General features: G+C 38.7%; 2 protein-coding genes across 2 annotated transcripts; both read right to left on the bottom strand.

The window, feature by feature from the left end:
* Positions 1 to 2,395: 2,395 nt before the first annotated feature.
* On the bottom strand, positions 2,396 to 15,017 carry LOC134089163 (GTPase IMAP family member 8-like). Its single transcript, XM_062543511.1, has 6 exons — positions 14,844 to 15,017; positions 13,542 to 14,195; positions 12,600 to 13,379; positions 12,304 to 12,432; positions 4,245 to 4,388; positions 2,396 to 4,032 (listed from the first exon to the last, which is right to left on the bottom strand). Exons 1-6 carry the CDS (start codon positions 14,869 to 14,871, stop codon positions 3,902 to 3,904), a joined length of 1,866 nt encoding a protein of 621 aa, XP_062399495.1. The 5' UTR covers positions 14,872 to 15,017; the 3' UTR covers positions 2,396 to 3,901.
* Positions 15,018 to 18,967: 3,950 nt separating this feature from the next.
* Positions 18,968 to 24,622, bottom strand: LOC134089141 (GTPase IMAP family member 8-like). The gene is made up of 7 exons (XM_062543479.1): positions 24,546 to 24,622; positions 23,801 to 23,909; positions 22,787 to 23,515; positions 21,836 to 22,627; positions 21,582 to 21,689; positions 20,660 to 20,803; positions 18,968 to 20,432 (listed from the first exon to the last, which is right to left on the bottom strand). Exons 1-7 carry the CDS (start codon positions 24,606 to 24,608, stop codon positions 20,299 to 20,301), a joined length of 2,079 nt encoding a protein of 692 aa, XP_062399463.1. The 5' UTR covers positions 24,609 to 24,622; the 3' UTR covers positions 18,968 to 20,298.
* Between the last annotated feature and the right edge of the window lie 633 nt (positions 24,623 to 25,255).

Genomic DNA, 25,255 nt, shown 5'->3' with positions numbered 1-25,255 from the left:
CTATTTTCACATGTTTTGGGAATGTTCACCTATTGCTAAGCTCTGGAAACATGTTGACAAAACACTCTCAAAATTGTTAACGTATGATGTACCTTTATGTCCAAGGTTTCTTTTACTAGGTGATGATTCTGATGTAATGTTTAGCCTCCAACAGAAAAGGATCTTAATGGCGGCCTTGACCGCCTCAAAAAAGGCAATTTTGAAAGGCTGGTTTGATACCGACATCTCTGGCAGCGGTATGGCGTTCTTATATTAACTATCGATAACTGGTCAGCTGCCATATCTTTTTTTTTTATTGAAACACTTGATGTGTCTCTGAAGTCATGGTATGTAGCCTATGTCTTTTTTTTACCTGTAAATACTTGTATCTCAGCCAGCACTGTCAGTGTGCCCCCCCTCCCCCTCCATTTTGTTTTGTTTTGTTTTGTTTTGTTTTGTTTTGTTTTGTTTTGTTTTGTTTTGTTTTGTGTGTGTGTGTGTGTGTGTGTGTGTTTTTTGTTTTCAGCTACGTTTTACATTATGCACTGCTATTTGGTGTGTAATTTGTTTTGTTTTGTTTTGTTTATGTGAAAGCAATAAAAATATATTCACAAAAAAAAGAAAATGGCAGCGTAAACCATCAAGATTGATCACTATAGGCCTATTGTGCTTTATTTAAAACCAATGGTTCCTATTTTACGGATAGGGGACATGAGGAAACATTTATCTTTCTGGTGCACACCTGTAACTTTTAGGTGTGCACTTTATCTTTCTGGTGCCCACTTGTAAGTTTTAGGTGTGCTTCTGAAAGTTTTAGGTGCGCACCTGAAAGTTTCAGCATACTGGCTCTGGCTCCACGTTTTGCATCTCTGCTCTTCAACATGAAAAAAGTGGAGCCAGAGTATCAATTCTACTTCCTTTCATTCAAATTCAAATTGTAATTCTACATCCTGTTTTTGACCTCAATTCAAATTCAAGAATGGTGTGTGAGAGAGTGGAGGCGCGTGGTCTCAGGTTGGTGTCAAGTCCTGGGGCACCAGCAACTTCAACGTTCGCACCCCTGCCATCTACGCCTGTGTGTCCTACCTGCGCAGCTGGATTGACCAGACTGTTGCCCACAACTAGACAGCCATAGTCATTAACCATCCAGGCCTCACGAGCTGAGAGTATATGTACTAATAAACAGTGTTGGGAAGGTTACTTTAGAAATGTAATGTGTTACAGTTACAAGTTACTCTGTTTAAAATGTAATAGTAGTGTAACTATTTGAATTACTTTTTCTGAGTAACATAACTAATTACTTTTGATTACTTTTTGATTACTTTTCCGATTTTTGAATGATATATATAGTCCCCAAATCCATGCGAAGATTTAAGCCTTGGTCTACAGGCTGCCGAGCAGTTCTGTACAAGCGCACAAGGCAGCAAGGGCATTCAATACATGAATTAGCATCACATTTTTTGTGAGGATAATATAATGATAATCATAACACGTTTACAGGCAGGCATGTAGGCCTACGCTGATGACGCTGATGGCGCTGTAGACGTGATAGAGCCTATCAGAAGGTCCCATATCAAACTATGGCTGTGGAGGGAAACAGTTCTTTATACACACAATATTATTTGCAAAGTTTTGCTGACAATATTGAGATGTAATTCAAATTGTAATTTTGAAAAATGTCAAAAGTACCTGTAATTGAATTATTTTTTTTCTACAGTAACTGTAATATATTACTGTTACATTTATTTTGTAATTAAATTACGTAACTTAATTACATGTAATGCGTTACTCCCCAACACTGCTAAGAAAGTACTGCAGGTCATCTCCTACCCTTACTACAACAACTTCAAGAATGACATGATGCTGCTGAAGCTAGCCAGCCCCGCTCAGCACACACTCCTTATCTCTTTCTCACCGTCACCACTGACTGGCATCACCTGAGGGTCCTGTATACACACAGTCACATACACTGTCAAGCACACACACACACACACACACACACACAAACTGACACCACAAGTGAGTGTCTAATCCAGAAACACACACTCTCAAACATGTTTGTCTTAATGCACTCGTGACCTCAACAGTACTTGTGACCTAAAGAATTATCCTTTAAAGGTAGCTAACAAAGGAACAGAGCAGTGACTCCATCCGGTATTGAACTCAGGTCTCGGCGGAATTAACCCTGCAAAAATTAACAAACAAAAAACACTTGGTTTTAGGAAAGCATGACAACAGTAAAATGACAGTGATTTGTTCTTAGCAAAACATGATGGCAGTATCTAAGCTTTAATTGTATCTACCGTAAAAGGAAGTCCAGTTTGTATCCATGGTATTTACAATATTCAATATTATGTTTTTTTATGGTATTCTTACGGTATCAGAATAAATGCATTTATACCTGATAATTTAGTCAATAAAGAGTTTATTGATGAAGAGATACATGCAATGAATTATGCAAATAATTCAGTCAAACTGAAAGTAAGTTAAAACTTTAATGAAACACAACTGTAAAATAACAACTGAATGTACTGAATATACTCAACTTATCAAATAAATAGGTCAAACCTGAACACATGAGAAAGAACATCAACTTAAACCTGACCTGAAATGGTGAAGGAAAGACTAGAATAGGATAGGAATGCGGAATTGAGGATCCTCACAGTCAGCAGCGTAAAAAGTATACATAAAACATCAAATATATGGTGTACTCATATTAGGCTACATGTGCTAGTTTATGGTCATGGTTATTGTTATGGTCAATGTTACTTAGCAGACACTTTGTTCCAAAGTGACTTACAACATATCTGGATTACATCTACAGTATATAATTTCATGTGTTAACAATTAACTAGATGTACCGCATAGCCACTCATCCCTGCATTTTCTCAATTTCTCTTCAAGCTCTTTGAACTCCATGGCTGTGTCCGAAACGGAAAGCAGCTGCCTAGCCTACTAGCCTGATTACCATCGACTTTCAAAAGCTCTGCGAGACTTTAGTCTGACCAAGAGCCTGTGCTAACACGGTTTCTCCAAGCGCTGGTTGACCCGCCTCCTTTAAGTGCCTCGATTTGCTACTGGTCGATGTCAGAAAGCGGTTTGCCGAGTTTAAACCAATAACAACACTCTTTCCTCTGCCTTGAACACGCCTCTACCCAGAGCAGTTGGGGCTGCTCAAAGTTGATTGATTCTCGACCAAAAGGGGGCAGTTCCGCAGTTTTCGAGAACTCAGAAATCCTTCCCGATTAGCAGTTGACAGACCAGAGACAAGAAAAGCCGAAGGTGTTACGTCACTGGGAGGGCGTGCCAGGCTACTAGCCTACTGCCTCACTGCCTTCACTGCCTAGCGAGTGAGTTGCCGTAGAAGGCAACAAGGTAGCAGCTACAAACTCTGTTTCGGACAGCCTAGCAAGATATCAACATAGAACGCCGTTGCTATGTTACCAACAGCTGTGCTTTAGGTGCGTTCTATGTTGATATCTTTGTATGTATAAGGTTATGTGTGTTGAAAGCCCTGCTTCTGTTATACTCTGTTGGCCTAAGGATTGGGGAATGGGGCCAAATGGTTCAACACTTACAATAATGCAATTCATATCCAATTCATGAATTGCAGTGCCCTACATGTGTGGATTTTCACAAAACACTTCTTGCCTCCAAAGATTTTGTGGTGATGCCACACGCAACATTTTGTGCAGTTCTGAAAATCTCATATATATATATTGGTGATTAAAGCACCTCATTTGTGCAGCAACTTGGTGGTGCTACACTGCAAATGAGTGGTTATAAATGGTGTCCCAGGGATCAATAGGCAAATATCTCATATACAAAATAAACAAAAAATGTCTAACAATAAACTAGCACTAGCGGTGTCATAATAATGTGCTGTGGTTGTTTTGTTCCTTAGATAATAAAACTCATTCAATTAATCATCAGCGTCCTCTGTGTGTAAGTCATCCTCAGGAAGGTCTGACCCACGTCCTGATGTCCCATTACTCATCCACCTGACGACCTTTCTGAACGATTCTTTAAGGTCATTCACATCAGCTTCAGAACCTGGGGGGAATCAAACATGCATGGATAAGGAAATACTTCTTGCAATAATCATAGCCCTTCAAAAACAGAACATTTTACATGAAACATAATGCACATGGGAAAAAAAAACATAACGTTCAAAGTTTGCAGGACAAATGTTATTTATTTTAAAGGTAGTATACAATACATTATGTGAAACTTTGTCTAAAATTTATTTTAATGTGTAAACTTACCAGACTCTCTGAGCTCTCTTAACTGACACTGAAAGCTGTGTGTAATGCCAAACTCTCGTCTCCCCCACTCCCTCTCCAACATCTCTTTCAATCTCTCCATCTGACCAACAAGCTTCTCTCTGGTCGGTTCTTGGTCTTCAAGCCCTAGTTGAACACATGGGTGAGCTCCATAGGCATTCAAATAACCATATTTCAAATAATGTAGCATTTATGATTGATTGATTGATTTTATTTGACCCTTTATTTTTTTTTTTTTTTGCTATAAAGTATGATACAGCTTTTGCACCATACATGATACATGAGTAAATATTGTCTGTGGACCAGGGCCGGCCCAAGCCTTTATGGGGCCCTAAGCAAAATTTCATTTGGGGCCCCCCATACCACTACCTCAGCACCAGATACTTCATCATCCCATAGGCTACACTGTGTGTGTAACATACCCACTATCATTACCATCATTTGTCATTTACTTACATCATACCGGTGTCATTCTGGCTGTTTTTAACATTACCAGAGTAGCAAACTCACAAAAATGTTCTAATTGTTTTGCATTTTTAAATAGAGTGGGGTGTAAATGTGTGCAAAATTAATTACACTATTTGAAAGTAACATCAGCAGACAAGACACTGCATTTACTGTAACAAGTTAACCAGTTTAATTTCTTTAGTTTTTCAAATTCAGAACAGACATTCAAAGTTGTGCAAAATGTGCAATATGGTGGTGGTGTGGTGCGGTGTGGTGGCTGCTCCTCACATTCAGGTTCTGGCAACCCTACAGAGGATGAACCTGTAGTGAGAAAACAAATAGGCCTAAAATAAGCTTACCATGTTAAACGGGTCATGTTTTTACACAAGCACAGAGACTTGATTACTTTAATAGGGCTCGGGATCATGACGTGAAAACTCCCGCCTATATTAGTGTGTTCCTGTTACTTCGTTTTTGCCTTCTTGGTCGTATGTTGCTGTGTAGTGGGGTGTAACAGCACTACCCATGATCGCAAGAGGAAAAGAATCGCTAATACTACATTTCTGCTTCTTGTCTTCTGCATCTGAATGAATGGATATTACGCTCGGTGCGCTACCAATATGGCGGCTATGCCTAGAATGCAAGGCTTGTTACCGAGCCCTATTGACTATCTTTACTCATACAGACAGGGAGCTGCACACCTTTCTGGTGACCAAGAGTCAAATTTAATAAGCCTAATGGGACTAAATAGGACATTTCTTTGCACAATACTGATTACAATGAACATCTATCAGAAGCCTATTTGGTGTGATGGAATCATTTATGAATTGTCTGTCATACACAGTTATTTTTAATTATTTTTTCTTTGTCTTTCTTATTCTGAACCTGACTGCGAGACACGTTCACCTTTGTCAAGATAATCAAGATAAAGTGGGAAAAACGGAACATAGCCTTAACAACCTAGTACTAGTAACTACTAAAACGTTAGCAACCTAACTATGGTTATGTTTAGTAAAACATAAAACATTAGTTCTAACTTCCATGCTACATTACACCTTGCAAGGCTACAGTACAATCCTGTCGATAGGTTAGGCTAGATCCGCTTCAACCCTCTGGCTCTGGCTACATCCTAGCCTCGATTTTTTCAGTCACCAACTTTAATCAACCTCGCCTATTATTATTACTTACCTCAACGGCCTCGTTTGTCTAGCACATAGGGAAGTTGCATGAATAAATACTGTATAGTCCAGATATATCTTAAATAGGCTACACATTAGTGTATATTTCAACAGATTACATTTCGTTTCTATTTGGTAGCCTACCTGATGTTAACTAAAGGGTGCATTTTCTTCTAGCTAGCCAGCTAACCTATCCAGAAGATAAACTGAAGGCTAGGTTATTCACAAATATTGTCATATTGAACATGCAAACCTACCTTTATCTTGCCATTTTTCTCGTCTTCCAGCTTCTTTTTCCTTTTCTCGGCTCCAGAGGGATAGCTCCTTTTTAGAGACTAACTTCCACTTCACGTTTCACATGATGACCGACAACCACGCCAGCAGTGTATGATATCTGCATGCCCAACGCAAAGCCTTCGATATGGCTTTGGCCCAACGGTGGCAGCGACCAACAGAGGGAATCAATTTTGAGAATAGGCCTACAGTATTATGCGAATTGTGAAAATAAAATGCAAATCACATTTATATGTGTAATACCATCTCGTTTCTATTATTCAATGATATTTTTTATTTTTATTTTTAAAAAGATATATATTATCGTGATCTTTTGGTGCTCTTGGGGGCCCTCTGGTGGCGTGGGGGCCCTAAGCGACCGCATAGTTCGCTTATCCCTTGGGCCGGCCCTGCTGTGGACCTTGCTGTAAGAATTTCAGCAAAGGGAAATACATTTGCTACATGTATTTGACATTATTTGACAAATATTACTAGTATAGCAGTAGGATACTAATACTAGGCATTTACAGGTATTGGACTGTTCATCTGAAAACCTAAATCAACCTTTAAGTCGACCGTGGTGCTTAGAGGGTTAAAAGAGAAATCAATCTCATGCAGCGTTTATACGTCCTCCCTCGCTCCTCGGGCCTCGATCCTCTCTGATCTACATAAAGAATGATGGGGGGAAACAATGGGATAGTCTATCCAGTGTTAGTTATAGATCAGTGGGAACGCCCCTCGAGGATCGAGCATCGAGGATCGAGGAGGCATGTTGAGAGGCACCCCATGCCTTAAGGCCCGATCACATTATAGACGGCATGCGCTGCGCCCACCGCTAGGTTGCTCTTGGTTGAGATAACGTTCTACGATTTTTGTTGCTGTTACCGCTCCTATTTCTATGGTTACTGCTGGGCTCCGCGCAAAAGACCATTCACTTACAGCGCACCACGGTCAAAGTTCAACATATTTCAACTTTGACCGCGGTACGCGCAACAGCGGCAAAGCAGCAAAATGCCGCCGGCGCTGCGCTTTGCTGAGCACAGCGGCAGACCCGTTTTTGCGCTCTCAACCCATTGAAATGAATGGGTTTCATAGCGCATGCCGCCTGTAATGTGATCGGGCCTTGAGGCTAACCAGCTATGGTGTGACTCATATGAATACAACACATCATATCGAACAAAAAAAACAGAAAAACGAAAAAAAGGCAAAGGTACAAGACTGTGTAGCCTACATATTTTAAATTCTGTGTTAAAGACTTCTATCCCAGGATCCTCTGCAAAAATACACACATTTCGAACATTTGCAGCCTAACGATAGTTTATCATGGTTCCATATTTATGTGAGAAAAGAAGATGATTACTTCCTACCGTTTCCATAGAGTAAATTCAACCTTCAAGATGAGAAAACCGTTCTTTTTCGGGCGAACACACACCGGTTCTGACAGCCCTGTCAGACATCTTGATTTTTGAAATGACAAAGCGGACGAGCACACGCGGGAAAAGTTGACAGGTTTTGTTTAGGATTGCCATGGCAACGGCGATCTCTACCAATCAAAGGCTCTGCTTTCACCAGTTTTACACGTTAGGATGTTGGGTAGTGTAGTACTCTCTCGTTAAATCGCAAATAAAACAGGTAACACTTTACGATAAGGGTACATGAATTCTCATGAATTAATGCATGAATCATGCATAAATTCATCCCTGAATATATCATGAATCATTATGAATTCACTGATTGTCATTAATGAATTCATGCATAAACAACTCATCATCTTAAGCACTAAGTAGGCTACGGTTGGCACATCATCATGAGTCATGATTCATTAAGCATGGTCATGATGACTTTTTGTCGGACAAAATCGTGGACATCACTGTCATGGAGAAAAAAGAAAAGTAATACCACATGAATTCATGTTAACTAAATGTTATGAATTATCATGAGTTAATTCATTAACTCATGCATTAATTATAGCCTACATGGAAACTTCATTAATTAACATGAATTCATTGTCTGTCATTAAAGGAATAGTTCGGAATTTTGGACATAGGACCTTATTTCCAACTTAGTCGGGGTGATATAGATCGGTGAAGACCATTTTCAGTGAATTTCTGCCCTTCCTTGAGTTGCAGCGTTCATCTCGTGCTAACCTAGGTGCCGAGATAACGCAAGTCAACGGTAACATCCAGCCTGCCACTGAAAACACTCCACAGAACACCCGAAACAAATAAATGATAACGTCAGACTATCAATGCACATGCCTGTGTTGATAGAACAATGTTAGAAATAAAACTAACCTTGCATCGCATTGCAATAGCCTACTTTGTTCCCTGTATGGCAGTGGCGGATTGATATGGAGAAACTAGTCCCTCAAAATGTAATAAATCATTGAGTTGCAAGGTTAGTTTTATTTCTAAAATTATTCTATCAACACGGACACGTATATCGATAGTCTGACATTTTAATTGACTTGTCTCGGGTGTGCGGTGGAGTGAGTAAGACTGTTGTTGATGTCAGACTGATGTTACCGTAGAAATGCGTTAGCTAAGAACCAGCGTTAGCAAAGGGGGACACTGCAACTGAAGGACGGGGTTAAACACGATAAAAACGGTCTCCACCGACCTATATCACCTCGGTAAAGTTGGAAATGAGGTCCTATGTCCAAAATTCCGAACTATTCCTTTAATGACATCAGGTATGGACAACAAATCATCTTGAGCATTAGGTACAATGGGTAAATCATTAAGAATAATGATAAATTACACATGATCATGTTGATTTCTTGGTTTTTGAAAAATGTGTTCCAAAGATCATTTTCAGAGAATATCCAAGAATCCACATTGTTTAAATATAGGCATGTCCTCATTAGCTAAGCATTATATTTTCATTAGTTAATCATGTCTGTGGCCCCTCAGGTTAAGTGATGAACAGGTTGTGCTTTAAAATGTGTGAATGAAGTTTATAGTCATGCATAATAGTCAATTTACATTAAATAATGGTGAATTGCTCATGAGTTCATCATGTTTGTGGCCCCTCAACTAAAGTGGTGAATAATGACATGCATTTAGAGAACTTTTACAAGTTGTACGTATGTTCCATCAGTCACCAAAGGGTATTAATATGTGTACAAACTTTAATAACAACCTGTTATCACTTTACCTGAGGGGCCACAGACATGATTAACTACTGAAAATATAATGCTTAGCTAATGAGGACATGCCTATATTTAAACAATGTGGATTCTTCGATATTCTCTCTTAATTAGTTCATGATGAGTTAATGTATAGTTTACTTACCCTTTGGTACACATTTCAAAAACCAAAAAATCAACATGATCATGTGTAATTGATCATTATTCTTAATCCATTGTATCCACTGTACCTAATGCTCAAGATGATTTGTTGTCCATACCTGATGTCTTTAATGACAGACAATTAATTCATGTTAATTAATGAGATTTTCATGTATAGTTGATGCATGAATTAACTCATGATAACTCATAACATTTAGTCAACATGAAATCATGTGTAATAACTTTTCTTTTTTCTCCATGACAGTGACGTCCACGATTTTGTCCGACAAAAAGTCATCATGATCATGCTTAATTAATCATGATTCATGATGATGTGCCAACTGTACTTAATGCTTAAGATGATGAGTTGTTTATGTATTAATTCATTGATGACAATCAGTGAATTCATGTTAAGTCATAATGATTCATGATATATAAATGGATTAACTAATGCGTAATTCATGCCTTAATTCATGCATTAGTTCATGAGAATTCATGTACCCTTATGGTAAAGTGTTACCTGGATTTTTACTTCCAGACAAGGCTGTGAGCGGGACTGTCGAGCTCTATACTTCGATCAGGGGGGAGAGGAAGTAGCCAATGCCACGCCCCTCCCCCCTGAGAAACAAAGTCTCACTCCTTGCAAACTTCAAAACTTGAGAGCCCTGAAGAACAACAACAAAACGGTACTCTGAACCGCTGCAGGGTCATTCCACCTCAATTAAACGGATTTTAGAGAACATTTCTGCTTGACCATCTCAGATTTGCTTCAAACTTTTACCATCTAAAGAGTAACCATTTAAACTGACTTAGCCAAAATATTAGATTGGTATACCTAATACATCCAGAGAAAAACGTTTTTGAACATGGTACCCCCCTTCTGATTTTTGGCACATTGGCGCCCTCATCTAAATCTGCAGCAAAGTTCAGATGTCATTATCTCAAAAAGTTGTCAAGCTAAAGACTTCAAATATTCTGTGAATAATGATTGCTACCTATAGATTCCACATATTCATTCGTAAGCCGTATGTCTTGACACTGACTGTGTTTCAATCTTGTGAAATCAGAAGAAAAATCGCAGATTTCTTTCACACCCCCACATTGGGTGCCCAATTACACAATTTATAAACAAAACGTTTGGCAAATGTCTCTCTACAGAAGTGTTTAAGCTGTCTTTGAAGAAGTAATTAAGAGGTGTCTATATTGTTTTTTTTGTTGGAAGTATTGTAACACAAAACTGTCAAATAATCAATTTGGATGATATTGTATCTCCCCATTACAGAGGTATGACAAGCTATACCAATGAATTGAACACATCTTCAGAAAGAGTATGGAATGGGCTTTCAGACAGTGAAATTTCAAGATGGTATTATGGCTATGATTATTGAAATGTTATTTTTGAAATATTGGTCTACTATAACAACACATTGCTGATATCCATAAACAGTGACATCTAGTGGCATTAAATAGTGACAGCAGCAATTTATTTCGGAAATACTGGAAATATTTTATTAGTTCATCACTCAGCAAGTAAATGAAAAAATAAATGTTTAACAGTATGAGACATAAACGTGTGATACTTAGGAATACGACAAGGATTATGAAATCAGTAAATAATAGCGCACAAAAACAATGCTAATTGTTGTAATAGACCAATATTTTAAAAATACAATTTAAATAACTGCAGCCATAATACCATCTTGAAATTTCACAGTCTGAAAGCCCATTTCATACTCTTTCTGGAGATGTGTTCAATTCATTGGTATAGCTTGTCATACTCTGTAATGGGGAGATACAATATCATCCAAATTGATTATTTTTCAGTTTTGTGTTACAATACTTCCAACAAAAAAGTAATATAGACACCTCTTAATTACTTTTTCAAAGACAGCTTAAACACTTCTGTAGAGAGACATACAGTCACCATTTGTCAAACATTTTGTTTACAAATTGTGTAATGAGGCACCCAATGTGGGGGTTGAAAAAAAATCTGCAAGCAGTTAGGCATTTGTCAAGCAGAAGGCATTTGTTGAATTGAGGTGGAATGACCCTGCAGCTAATGGCCAGTGCTCCATGTGAGCTAGAATGCTAGGTCTGAGGGCATCATGTAAGAGTGCCTTTTTGCCTCTTAACAGACTCAAAATGTCATTAAAAGTTCTGTGCAAGATGAAGAAGGTCCTAATGTGACAATACGATGTGTTTTATACTCGTGAAGAAACAGTTTAAATTCAAAGTGTGTACTGTCACATCTGCACACTACTCTGTTTATCTTTTCCTATAACAACTCGATTCTCACAATACTTCAGCTATCAGTAACATACTCAGCTATCATTTGGGCCTTTTCCATAGTTATTAGTATGGTCATGACCTACATACAGTGCTCAATTACCTATTTTTGAGGGGAAATACACTTCAAGTTTCAGCTGGCATGAGCTACACAACTAGTGGAACCTGAGGTATGTGACAGTACAAATGTTGAATTCAAACAGTTTCTTCACAATGAATCAGTCGAAAACACATTGTTTTGTCACATAAGGACCCTGTTCATGTTGCACATCATTTTTGATGATATTTTGAGTCTGTTAAGAAACAAAAAGGCACAGTTAGATGATGCTCCCAGACCTACTGTATAGCTCACTGGGAGCACTGGCCATTAGCTGCAGCTACTCCAGTTTGGTAGCACCTATTTTGGTTGATTTTTACTGTCGACAATTGACCACGCCTTGCGAGTAGCGATCAAGATACATATGAAAGTCAGCTGGATTTCTCCTTTAATTTAAAGTGGAAACAAGCATACTGTATGTTTGCAATGAAAATAGACATCTATCAGATCAGGCCAAAATGGTGTTATTACCTGTGGCAGCATTAATGCCATATGTCTTGATAGGGGATTTAGGCTCACCAGGTGGGCTCAGTGGACTGGTGCCCTTTTCTGATTTGATTTCCTCCAAAGTATCCTCAGAGGATGGGTGACTGCTTCTGACTGATTACAAATAGATATTATATTGTATATTTATTTCAATTGTATTTCTCTCTATTCTAATGCTGATAATGTTTTTTAATATTATGTAAATACAAGTCAGAGCAAAAGCAGTAACTTTCTTGTGTAGGTGTACTGAACAGGGAGAAAAAAGCAAGATCCGAACTCACAGTCTATGCCAGCCTCCATACTTCCTTCCAATTTTGAAGTTGTTTCCCTGAAGATGGTCCCAACCTTCATCTCTAATGCTCTATCCATTTTCTGCCATTTCTGATCCAAGAAACGTGCCATCTCATTTGATACTTCCATCATATTTTCAGTGGTCTTTTTAACCACAGCTATTTGTGCTTCTGGCTCTGGCCTAAATAAACTGTTACCGGCCACCATTTCCTCAATCTTCTTCAGCAACTCCATGTTTTCCTCTTCTTTGTCATACCAACTTATGACATGATATCTGTTCCCACATTTCTCCACAAGCCATTGCAAAGGTTCCCCTTCACCCTCAATGTGCTCTTCAATGCTTGTGTCACCTAGCACATCCCCACTTGTGAACAGCACCATGGTGTGCCTCCAGACCTGCTCACCAAACATCTTCATGTTGTCTTCAGTGATCTTCCTCTGTTCCTCCAGGAATGATGTGTCTGCTGGAAAAGCCAGAAGTATGGCATGGGGAGCTTTGGAATCAAGGATCGGCCCTCTCTGCAACTCTGTCTTCACCCATTCTGGAGTGTATTCTGCAGGTAAGTACTTCCACCAGCCAGGGGTGTCCACCACAGAGACTTGTCTTCCAGCCACTTCCCCAAATGTTCTCTCAGACTGATATGTTCTAGTTTGCATTGCTTCTTTCACTCGGCCCAAAATGGTATTCTTTGCACATGTTTTTCCGGAGAATAACCACCCCAATAGAAGAATCCTTACTTCTGGTAGAGATGGTATGCCCTCTAATTGAACTGATTTGGAAATATGATGTCATCAGACCACAACTGTTTCAAAAATGTTTTTCATGCATGCTTGTTATGTGCTATGTTTCATTAAATTCAGTAAGTCGGAGATTACATTTTGGGCATTATACCATTCTCTATATAGTTGTGCTTTGTGATTAATCCACTTACCATATCTCTGTAGTATTTCTTTTTGGTCCTGAACCTTCTGTCGTCTCTGTTGTGCTCTCTTCTTGTAGGTGTTCCTCTTGTTCTCAACTTCCCTCAATATTTTCTCATCAATCTCAAAATGGCTGTTCCTACTCTTTGCTAGAAGATCAATTTTTTCCAGTAGCTTATTCACTTCATTACAACCTTCTGTGTTGTGAATGTTAAACTTGTGACACCTGTTCCCACATTTCCCTACTACCCACTTCAGAGCTTCTATGCTTTCACCCTCCAGAGATTCTCCTCTGGTGAACACCACTATGGTGTGTTCCCAGATGTTCTCCCCAAAGAGCCCTACATGTTCCTCCACAGACGTCCTGTTCTTCTCAGTGAATGGGACATCAGTTCCAATGACCAGAATGAAAGCATGAGGTCCTGGTGGACACAAAGACACACTCTGCACTATCTTATGCTTGATAACCTCTGCTGTGTCAACTGCAGGGAAATACCTGATCCAACTTGGGGTATCTATAAAAATAAGCTTTCTGCCACCAACCTCCCCCTCTCTCTTTACACAGTCACCTGTCTTTTTTTCTGACTCATCTGGTTCACCAAGCACAATGTTTATTATGGATGTCTTTCCTGATTCAATTGGACCTATGACCACCACATGCAGGTCTAAAAAAAGAAGACCAGAGAAGTCACTGTAAAAGGGCGTTACAATGGCATTGTAATGACAACTGGACAGTCTGCATTTTTAATACGTCATCACAATGTTTGAAGAGGAAAGCAGATCATGCAAAATGATAACCAAAACGACTCTGTGATTTACCTTACAATTTTTGACTGCTGTTTTGAAGTGTTTTTAGTGCACTTTGTGTGTATGTTGTTGCATTGAGAATTGCATACCAATTAAATTAACCTTATTGGTTCAGCAATAGCAGCTTTGTCATGAATTCAACAGAAAGGAATACCGATAGTGTAATGCAACATGTGTTGCATTCATTGAGCAACTTTAGAATAAAACTTAATAACGTCACATTAGAAAGCCCCTTTTCAACTGTAAAAATACAATATACTGTAGGAAATGGAGATCAAACATCAAGTAGTATACTGTCCTATTAATAGCCATACAGCAGTTACACACCTTCTTCTACAATCTGGAACCCTTAATAATACAAAGCCACAATGTGTTTCTCTCATGAACGTCAATACTCACTTTACCTCACTATACTATATACTGTAACCAAATTAATAGCCATTTCAGACTGTAGTATGATCTCCTTAAATATATGTTGTCGCATGACCAACCATCATCTAATTTACCTTGTTGGTTGAGATGTCCTCCAGACATGATGTTCTTCTGTTCAGCATGTATTTCTCCCTCTGGTCAGCACATCCACTTCTTAGTCAGGACCAATATTCAGTGTTGCACTCTAACAAGTAACTGACCAACCGAGTTCTAACTTTCAGCTCTTTCACATTTGTGGTGTTGATGGGTACACACATATGAAGCCAAAGGAAGCAGGTGGATCAACTGGAATGACTGCTTTCTCAAATTGTGTTATCAGAACATTCAGACTGATATACTGAAATAGATCTTTATCAGAAAGGCACCACGTGATGCCAAATGCTTGTTTGGACAGAGGCATAAACAGCTTAAGGACAAAGGCTGAGACTGTCATCATGAGACTGATGTGGTGATTGGTCTGTAATTTGATCCGGTAACTTGATATGCAGAGAGAGGTTTTATTTCAGCAAGCAGCTTCATGCTCTAATTTCACATTTTACTGTATCTCCAATTTGACTAGAAAACCAAAGATCATAGAGCGCTACGCTCTAGAATCTTTGCTAAAGACAATGACGATGAAATTGACAAATTGTTCTTCAAACACACAGGACAGGACAAGCAGCCTGCTGCTCCCACGCCACAAAGAGTAGGTGGAGCAGCAGGCTGCCTATAACAGGTGGAGAATTGCGAGACTTGCAGTCGGCTGCCTAGATGTAACATGGCAGGTGTTGCCTGGTGATTAGCAAGATGGTTCGCAGCCAGTTTGCAATTAAGAGTGACAAGGGCAGGAGACTCATCCTGCTACACTTGCATAACATGCTTGTAGACAAAAGTTTCATTTACAAGGTCCCATTCACAGAATTGATGCACACTTTTACTTCAATGGTCTTTCAGTTTACGTTTGTCTAATACAGTATGTATGCAGGTCAGGCAACTTTTTTGCCCAACCCCTGACATTTAGTTTGTTTATTGTAAAATGTTTTACATCAATAACATTATTTGTATGCTGTTTTTGACACAATTTATGTAATAGAATGAAACAGGCACTTTTTTGATCCAGTTAGTATCAACATTTAATCAAAAGACGTTTTTCCATTAACTGGCAGCTAAGAGGTACTGTAGCACATTGGTGTTTATTGCAAGATGGCAAAACAAAATGTAAGAACATATTATGTAAAGTTACAGCATAGACAAAATGAGTTTCTATGCAATTTCCAAGAATGGTGGCTCGACACATCTTGTGTGAATCGTGAAACATTATCAGGGGTACATTTCCCAAAACCATTGTTGCTAACCTGTTAGCAACTTAGTCGGTTGGCAATGGAAATGTTTTAGTGACAACTGTGGTTTTGGGCAACGTGCCCCTGGTCAGTAGATATAACGCTCTGTAGATTTGGAGAGTTTTTGCTTGTTATTAATCCTACCTCAACAACATAAGCATTTTCACTGTGTACAGGGGGGGCAAGTCTACAGTCACCAAAAATGGTAGCCCTTCACTCTCAATGTGCTCCTCAATGCTTGTGTCTCCCAGCAGGTCCCCGCATGTGAACAGCAACATGGTGTGCCTCCAGATATCATCACCAAACATCTTCATTATGACTGAGTTGTTGTGACATCTTGATCTTGATGTTTAATCTGGCACCTCTTCAGACCACCTGTTCATCTTCAGTTCTGTTTTTGATCTGTGATTGATCAAAATCCACGTTTTCTATTCCAGCACTTGAAGCAGCGACTAAATGAAAGAGTTCCAAGAAGCGATCAGTCCTCAACAGATTATGTGTTGATGAACTGGACCGACTGCTTTTTCCTATTGGAGGCAGGTACATGCATCATCACTGACATTGAGTCACATGGACCTCATCATGTTTTTGTCTAGTCTTTGTCTGTTAGAATGTCTGCATAAGCTGCTCCATTTTGCTACCCTGTTATCATCCTGCACGCTGTTTGTTACAATAACACAGATACTCGCTTGTTAACTATAAAGATGTGCGTGCCCCTGTGAGTTGCTTGTTTATGTTGTTTTTTGATCATTTATGCCTTTATGATTATCAGATTAGACTTGCCACGACTGGCAAGGTCTTTTAGCTGTTTTGGAGCTTTTATACATGCCTTATTTTACCTTTTCAACCATTTGGGTGCCTTTGATGACATAATTAAACATCATGAAATGCCCTACACTGTAGCTATTCTTTAAAGTGAGAAAGCACAGTGACATGCCCCTTGTAATGAAAATAAATACAGTGCCCTTTTTTTCCCGTCCACATGCCCTATTTGAAAGGTTCCTGCAAAGTTTGTGCCTGCAGTGCAGGGGTACCACCACATACTTGCATTTTTTCTACATTTTTGCAAGGAGCATTTCAATGGATTTTTTTTTTTTTTTTTATCTGCAATGTACATGTTTTTATCTTTAAATGTACCCTTCAGACATAGCCAGGATGTCCTTACCGGTCCCTACGATGTATAAAATAACTACATTTATAAGTTATGATTTAGTGTATGAAACGTTTATTATTAATACAATAGGCTACATTTTAAATTTTTACAAGTATCAGTCATCCTCAATGTAAGTTAAAGGGGAAGAGAGGATCCTCACAGTCAGCAGCAGACAAACACAGTACATATTATATACATATGTGCTCTACCTTTGGTTACTGAGTGATTGTTGAAAATAACATTTATTAATGTATAGCACAATCTGCACATGTGTGGGCATCTGTGTGCCTTTTCATGTATGAGAGTGAGTTGGTTTGTGAAAGCTCTGCTTGTTAGTCCTTTCGTTGACCTATAGATGGCGGTGTGGAGCCAGATGATTTAACCACATGCAGTAATGCAATTCATATCAAATTCATAACTTGTGGTGCTCCCAATGGGCACTGAAAACTGCTTTTGGCCTACACTCTTATAAAAAGGGTTCTTGGGAGCTATAGAACCATGCAGCTTTCATGGGGTCCAGTGTGGGAGGAGTTGCCCCTGGAGACCAAAGGCTTCTATTCCTGATCAGTGGACGAGTGAAGCTACAATACGTGCCCACATGCATGTGCCCCAGTGTGCCGGGAATCATAACTACTAAGCCCAAAAATCGTAACTTTGCTGATAAACAACAAATTAGCCATAATGACAGTCATAATAATCTGCCATTGTCCTTTTTCCCCCTTATATGACTAAAATTCATTCAGTTACATCCATTTCATTTCCTATGTGTAAGTCATCTACAGGTAGGTACGGGTATGTATCTGAGGCAATTCCTGATGATTCATGATGCATCCACCAGATGACTTTTCTGTATGATTGGTTAAGGACATGCACATCAACTTCAGTCCCTGGGGGGGATTCAGACATACATGAAAGAGGAACCACTGCTTGCAATAATCATAGCACATCAGAAATATTATATTTTACATATAATACAATGCCTGAACAATTCAATTTTTAGTACAATTTTCTGTGTTGGAGTCTAACAAGTATCAACCGGCAAACAGGGTTCTTTCAGCTGTTTCACATTTGTGTCGCTGATACGTGCACAAATATGAAGTCAAAGGAATCAGCCTAAACAGGTTTGATAATGATCAACTAGAATGACTGCTGGTGTTATTAGAACATTGAGACTGATATGAGGATAGAGCTGTGCCAAAAAGAAATCACATGATGCCATTTGTTGGTCTGGACAGAAGCATGAGCGGTAAACAGTTTGGGACAGACGATGCTTGTTGTTTTCATGACACTACATGACTGTGCGTCAAGATGGCTGACAGCAGCCTGATTTCAATTTTGTTTTTTGTTGTAAAATGTATTTTTGTAGAAAAACGTATTTTTGTTACATTACATTTTGGTCTATATGATTCCTGTATAATTACCCAAACCATTATTTCCAAACCAGAACTTTGTTTCCTGATCTCTTTCGGAATATTTCATATCTTAAAAAATTCTTTCAGATTCTTAAACCACATTGTCAGTGTAATATCACACTCTTTTCAATACATTGGTCAATCTGACCGTGTTTTATGTATTTGCTAACTGTAGCTGAAATAAATATGCTTCCATTGTTTTAGGGACAATTAATAGCAGCAACAGTCACACATTGGTGTTCATGTGTGATCTGATAGATATGAGTGGAACATTTCTGCAACATTATCAAGTTAAAAATGACAATTTAAGTAAGCAAGATGAAACAGTACTTCAAAAGGAAGCCTTATTTATTGTTGTACTTTAATGCAATGACTTCTACAACTGCTTTAGTGTCATTTAATCGAATACACAAATTTAAAAAATGCTAAATATGTTCTAGCAAAATATGACAATAGTAAAACAACAATGATTTGTTCTCTGCAAATGATAGTCATGACAATATTTAGGATTGAATTATACTGTAAAAGGAAGCGTAGTTTGAATCAAGGCATATAAAGATTATTATGATACAAGATAAATAACTCCTGTCATAAGTTATAATTTAATGAAAGAAACATTTATTATTATTTATTATATAATAATATTTGTATTTATTATATAATAAATGAAACAAAACTGTAATGTATAAAATTGAATAAACTGTGAGGAGCTGACAATCGTGAATATGTGAGAAAGAAAATAACATCAACTTAAGCCTGAGACGAAAATAATAATGAATGAACAAAAGACAGAGTGATAGAATAGGAGAGGGACAGGGAAGAAAGGATTCTCACAGTCAGCAGCAGAAAGACACAGTAACTCATACTCATGACTTGTGACATATCTACTACATGTACAGTATATCATTTTATAGTGTTACTGTAGCAATGAACTAGATGTACCACATAATGTTGCATAATATGACATCTACTCATCCCTGCATGTTCTCTTCGGAGAAAATGAATCAAACTTCTCAATGTCTCATTATCTATACTCTTTTGAAAACCACACTTTCATGCTCTACCTTAAATTGCTGACATAACTAAACATTTTGTTGGTGTGTGCACAATCTGCACATGTGTGGACATCTGTGTGTTTGTGCATGTTTGAGTGTGTTTGATTGTGAAAGCCCTGCTTGTTGTTCCCTCTGTCGGCCTGTAGATGGAGGTGTGGAGCCAGATGGTCTAAGCACTTGCAGCAATGTTATTCATATCAAATTCATAATCAAACTTGTGGTGTTCCCAATGGGCACTGAAAACTGCTTTTGGCCTACACTCTCATAAAAAGGGTTCTTGGGAGCTATAGAACCATGCAGCTTTCAGGGGGCTCAGTGTGGGAGGAGTTGCCCCTGGAGACCAAAGGCTTCTATTCCTGACCAGTGGACTAGTGGAGCTACATGCCCACATGCATGTGTCCCAGTGTCCCGGGAATCATTAGCCAAAAATCACTGAGGAGCAACTTCGCTCTCCCCCGCCCCGGGGAATCACAAATGGCTCTACAGCACTCTAGTAGCACAAATGAACTTGTGAATAAACAACAAATTAGCTCTAATGACAGTCTTAATAATGTGCCATAGTTTTTTGGTTCCTTAGATATGACAACAATTCATTCAGTTACATCGATTTCCTCTGTGTGTAAGTCATCTGGTAGGTCTGAGGCAATTCCTGATGATTCACGATGCATCCACCAGATGACCTTTCTGTATGATCGGTTAAGGTCGTGCGCATCAGCTTCAGACCCTGGAGAGATTCAAACATATAAATGAAGGAGGAACTACTACTGGCAATAATTGTAGCACATCAGAAACGTAATGTTTTACATTGTAATACAATACATAAACATTTTTTTTTTAACATTTATAACTGGATAAAGTTCCCAGCTTGCAGGGCAATAAACCTCAGTTTCTTTTAAGGTTTTTTAAGAATTGGTAATACACGCCATTATGCTAAACTACATGTAGTCTTACCAGATTCTTTTAGCTCTGATATCTGACGCTGAAATCTCTGTGTGACGCCCATGTCCCGTCTCCTCCACTCCCTCTCCAACATCTCTTTCAGTCTCTCCATCTGACCAGCAGGCTTCCCACTGGCCGACTCTTGGTCTTCAAGCCCTGGTTGATCACATGCATACAGTACACATACAGTACAGACATACAGTAGGTGAGCTCAGTAGGTACATGTATTCAAATGTCCACTTAATTATATCATGTATTGTAGCATTTATAAGCAAAATACTGTGTGTTGACAGTGGTCAAAAACCTTGCAATGGAAGTGACTTCCTACAGTACATGCATTTGACACTTTTGACTGAATAAAACATTTTCAATGAGTTGCTATTAGCAGATATTATGAGGCTTTACACGCTGCAATAGCCTACAATTTGTATGAAACTGTGCTATATTACATTGCCAGCGACGCGGCTCTTTGGAGATGCTTTCCGGTCTGAAAACAAATCCACATGTACTCTGTCTAGTGGAAGACTGCAAGCCACGAGTGGTATTTACGACAGTTGTATAAAATATAAGCCCAGAGGCAAAAAATAAATAAATAAATAAATCGCATTGGATACCATTTTTTTTACATTCGGAATTGGAAGTTGATTGCTTGCTGTACAATACCTTTGAAGAATCAATCAACTAACCATCCTAACCATGCCTTCTAATGTGTAGCCTTATCACATTCTCGTCTGAATTGACCTTGAAATCGTTGTGTATACTGTAGCCTAAGTACTGTATGTGGAGACTGGTAAAAAAAATTGACCTTGCAAAGGGAATTTCAGCAATGTGAATTATTTTCGCAACATGCATTTGACACTTTTCACTGCAGGCTTTACCTGATATCAAAGCCAAATATGTTTTACATGCCATAAGTCCAATATGGAGTTATTACCCGTGACAGCCTTAATGTCAGATTTCTTGATGGGGGATTTCAACTCCGGTGGGCTCGGTGGACTGGTCCCCATTTCTGTATCCTCAGAGGATAGGTGATCATCTCTGACTGATTCCAAATGACATATAACAACATTTATAACATTTGTATTTTATTTCTTATCGTATTGCTTACAATATTAATTGATACTGTATGAACAAATTGTTCCTTTTTAGATTTATATAGAGAAAGAAAAAAGTAAGATTCAAACTCACAGTTGATGCCAGCATCCATACTTCCTTTATCTGTTATTTTCCTTCCCTTATTAAAAGTATTTTCACTGAGAATGGTCCTAATCCTCTCCTCTAATTCTCTATCCATTTTCTGCCATTTCTGATCCAAGAACTGCACCATCTCATTTGGTACTTCCATCAGATTTTCTGTGGTCTTTTTACTCAGAGCTTTTTGTGCTTCTGGATGTGGCCTAAATAAACTGTTACCGGCCACCATTTCCTCAATCTTCTTCAGCAGCTCCATGACTTCCTCTTCTTTGTCATTCCAACTTAAGACGTGATATCTGTTTCCACATTTCTCTACAAGCCACTGTAATGGTTCTCCTTCACTCTCAATGTGCTCCTCTATACTTGTGTCTGTAAGCTTATCTCCACTTGTGAACAGCACCATGGTGTGTCTCCAGATATCATCACCAAACATCTTCATGTTGTCCTCAGTGATCTTTCTCTGTTCCTCAGGGAAGGTTGTGTCTACTGGAACTGCCAGAAGAATTGCATGCGGAACTTTGGAATCAAGGGTCAGTGCTCTCTGCAACTCTGTCTTCACCCATTCTGGAGTGTATTCTGCAGGTAAGTACTTCCACCAGCCAGGGGTGTCCACCACAGAGACTTGTCTTCCAGCGACTTCTCCGAACATTCTCTCTGATGTACAAGTTCTTCTTTTGTTTACACGATCCACATCCACTTGGCCCAAAACTGTATTCTTTGCTATTGTTTTCCCTGAGATCAACCACCCCAATAGAAGAATCCTCAGTTCTGATAGAGATGGTACCCCTGAATGAGCAGATTTGAGAATCAGATTTGAAGCACAGCCTTTTGTGTTTTCTTATCATTTACTGTTGCATTTATATAAGAAATATTTCTAACAGTAACAAGACCAGGTCAGTGCAGAAGACCATTCTTTATGGTTTTGCCTCGTATAATATAGCTTACCGTATTTATGTAACATTTCTCTTTGGTCCAAAACCTTCTGCTGTCTCATCTTTGCTCTCACCAGATAAGTATTCCTCTTCTCTTCAACTTCCCTCAATATTTTCTCTTCAAGCTCAAAACCGCTGATACCATACTTTGCTACCATGCCATCAATTTGTTCCAGAAGCTTATTCCTATTCTCATTAACTTCATAACAACTTGGTGTGCTGTCAATGTTAAACATGTGACACCTGTTCCCACATTTCTCTACCAGCCTCTTCAGAGCATGTCCCTCTACCTCTCTCTCTCCCTGTCTCTCTCGCTCTTTCTCAATGTGCTGCTCTACACTTTCACCCTCCCGACATTTTGTGCTGGTGAACACCACTATGGTGTGTTCCCAAACTCTATCCCCAAAGAGCCCTACATGCTCCTCCACAGACCTCCTGATCTTCTCAGTGAATGGGACATTGTTAATGTCAATGATCAGAAGGAAAGCGTGAGGTCCTGGCAGACACTTTCTGACACTCAGAACAATCTTTTGTTTGATAAAGTCTGCTGTGTCACTCAAATGATATTCCCTCCACCAACCTGGGGTATCAATAAGGATCAATTTTCTGGAACAGACCTCCCCCTCTCTCTTTACGCAATCATCTATTCTTTTGCTAAACTCTGACCCTGTCTGATTGAGTAAGGTATTTATCAAAGATGTCTTCCCTGAATCATGAAAACCCAAAACCACCACTTGCAGCCCTGGAAGACAGAAATGATGCACTCATTATGCAGGACTATCTTGTAATGTACAACAAAACAATCATCATTCTATTTACATAAATGTCTTGACTTCTGAAATATATACGTTGCACTCTGATCACATTAATTGCCATAGTGTGACTGTTCAAGTAATTATCACCAAACAATGACACACCATTGGCAAACACTGACATGACCCTTATCCTCACTGTGTGTAGAAGTAATAAGCTTTCCAGCATTAAATCATATTACTGTATATCACACATTCAATATTGTAATACTCACCCCTGTGGCTGGCATGCTCTTGTGACATCGTCTGCTCCGTAGGCCACAGTATCTGTGTTGCTTTAACCAAGATTAGAACCTTCCAGAAACTCTCAGGCTTCAACTGTAACTGGCGGTAAACAGTGAACCAAAAGGAAGTATTAATTTAAAGTTTGCTTCCCAGATATTGTTTGTGCATGTTCAAAGGCATCTGCATTAACAGGTTTAAGTATGAGGAACCGGAATGACTGCTTTTCCAAGCACGTCACCAGAACATATCTGTCTAAATGTAGATGTGTTTTATAATAAGCATGCTTATTACACATTGTATAGACTGCTTAAATCCCAGTCTAGTCCAGAATAACTTCATCTTAATAATAACAGAAAACAAAAGCTTTACTGTTATCACTCTTGTATGTTTTGCATTGTGTGTGTTTTTAAAGGTGCTCTATGCAATGTTATTTCTAAGCTAAAACATTTTTGTCGCATACGGCAAAAATCACCTCACCATCCGTGCTTCTTCCCTGAATACACTGTTAAAAAATGAGGTCTTGGTGGACAGGTATATGGAGGATGATTTCAGAAAAGCTATAATCTATATTTGACATGCAGTTGAAAACTTGAATTCAAACAGACATCTCTGAGAAGGAGGTTCTGGTCTTCTTAGTCCTGTCCTTACTCTTACTGTAGCAGCATAACGCATAACTTTAAATATTTAACTTTACTAGACAATCAATGTATGAAAGCTGTGTGAAAGCTTGCTTACCTGGTACGTTGTTTCTGTGAGTTCGCGTGTCTCTGTACATCTGTGAATCTTATCATGTGTCATTCATTATTCTCAGATGTGGCTTGTGAAAACTGGATGTACAGCATTTTTAAATAACTGCATCACAGGCTGTTAAAATTCCCCCTCTCACTTGGACAGTTCCATATTCCCCCTATATTTTTTTTTTGTCCGTGTGTTGGTTCAATCCAAATGAACAATTGCAGAGAGAAGTTGCAATTCAGCAAGCAGCCTCCTAATATCATTACCGCCATCTAGTGTTTTTATATCCCATTCACTTAGAACGTCACCACTTTGACTGAAAACATAATGATGGTGAACACCAGTAGGGTCTGTATGGAAATAAAGTAATCATCTGAATATAAAAATGTAATTTTACATGAAGCAGATTTGACAGATTCTTAAACCACATGGTCCATATGATATCACATTGGTAAATGAATAACATGTATTACATCCTTGCTAACTGTTGCTGAAATGAATATGTTTCCAGTGTGGTGGGTTTGGACTGATATGTATGTGGATCATTCTGTTTCTGTCCTGTTACAAACAGAATGTTAGCAATACAAGCCACTTTGGTTCATTTAGATATAACTGGCAAAAGTAGGCCTAAATAGCCTAAACATAATTCCTGAATTTAGGTCATTTATTTACTAGGGAAAATCACTAGCAACAACAGTCACACATTGGTG

This window comes from Sardina pilchardus, chromosome 1 (genome assembly GCF_963854185.1).
Source record: "Sardina pilchardus chromosome 1, fSarPil1.1, whole genome shotgun sequence".
Classification (NCBI taxonomy): Eukaryota; Metazoa; Chordata; class Actinopteri; order Clupeiformes; family Clupeidae; genus Sardina; species Sardina pilchardus.
Note: the sequence above shows the minus strand (reverse complement) of the source record. Positions and strands in the feature narration are given on the sequence as shown.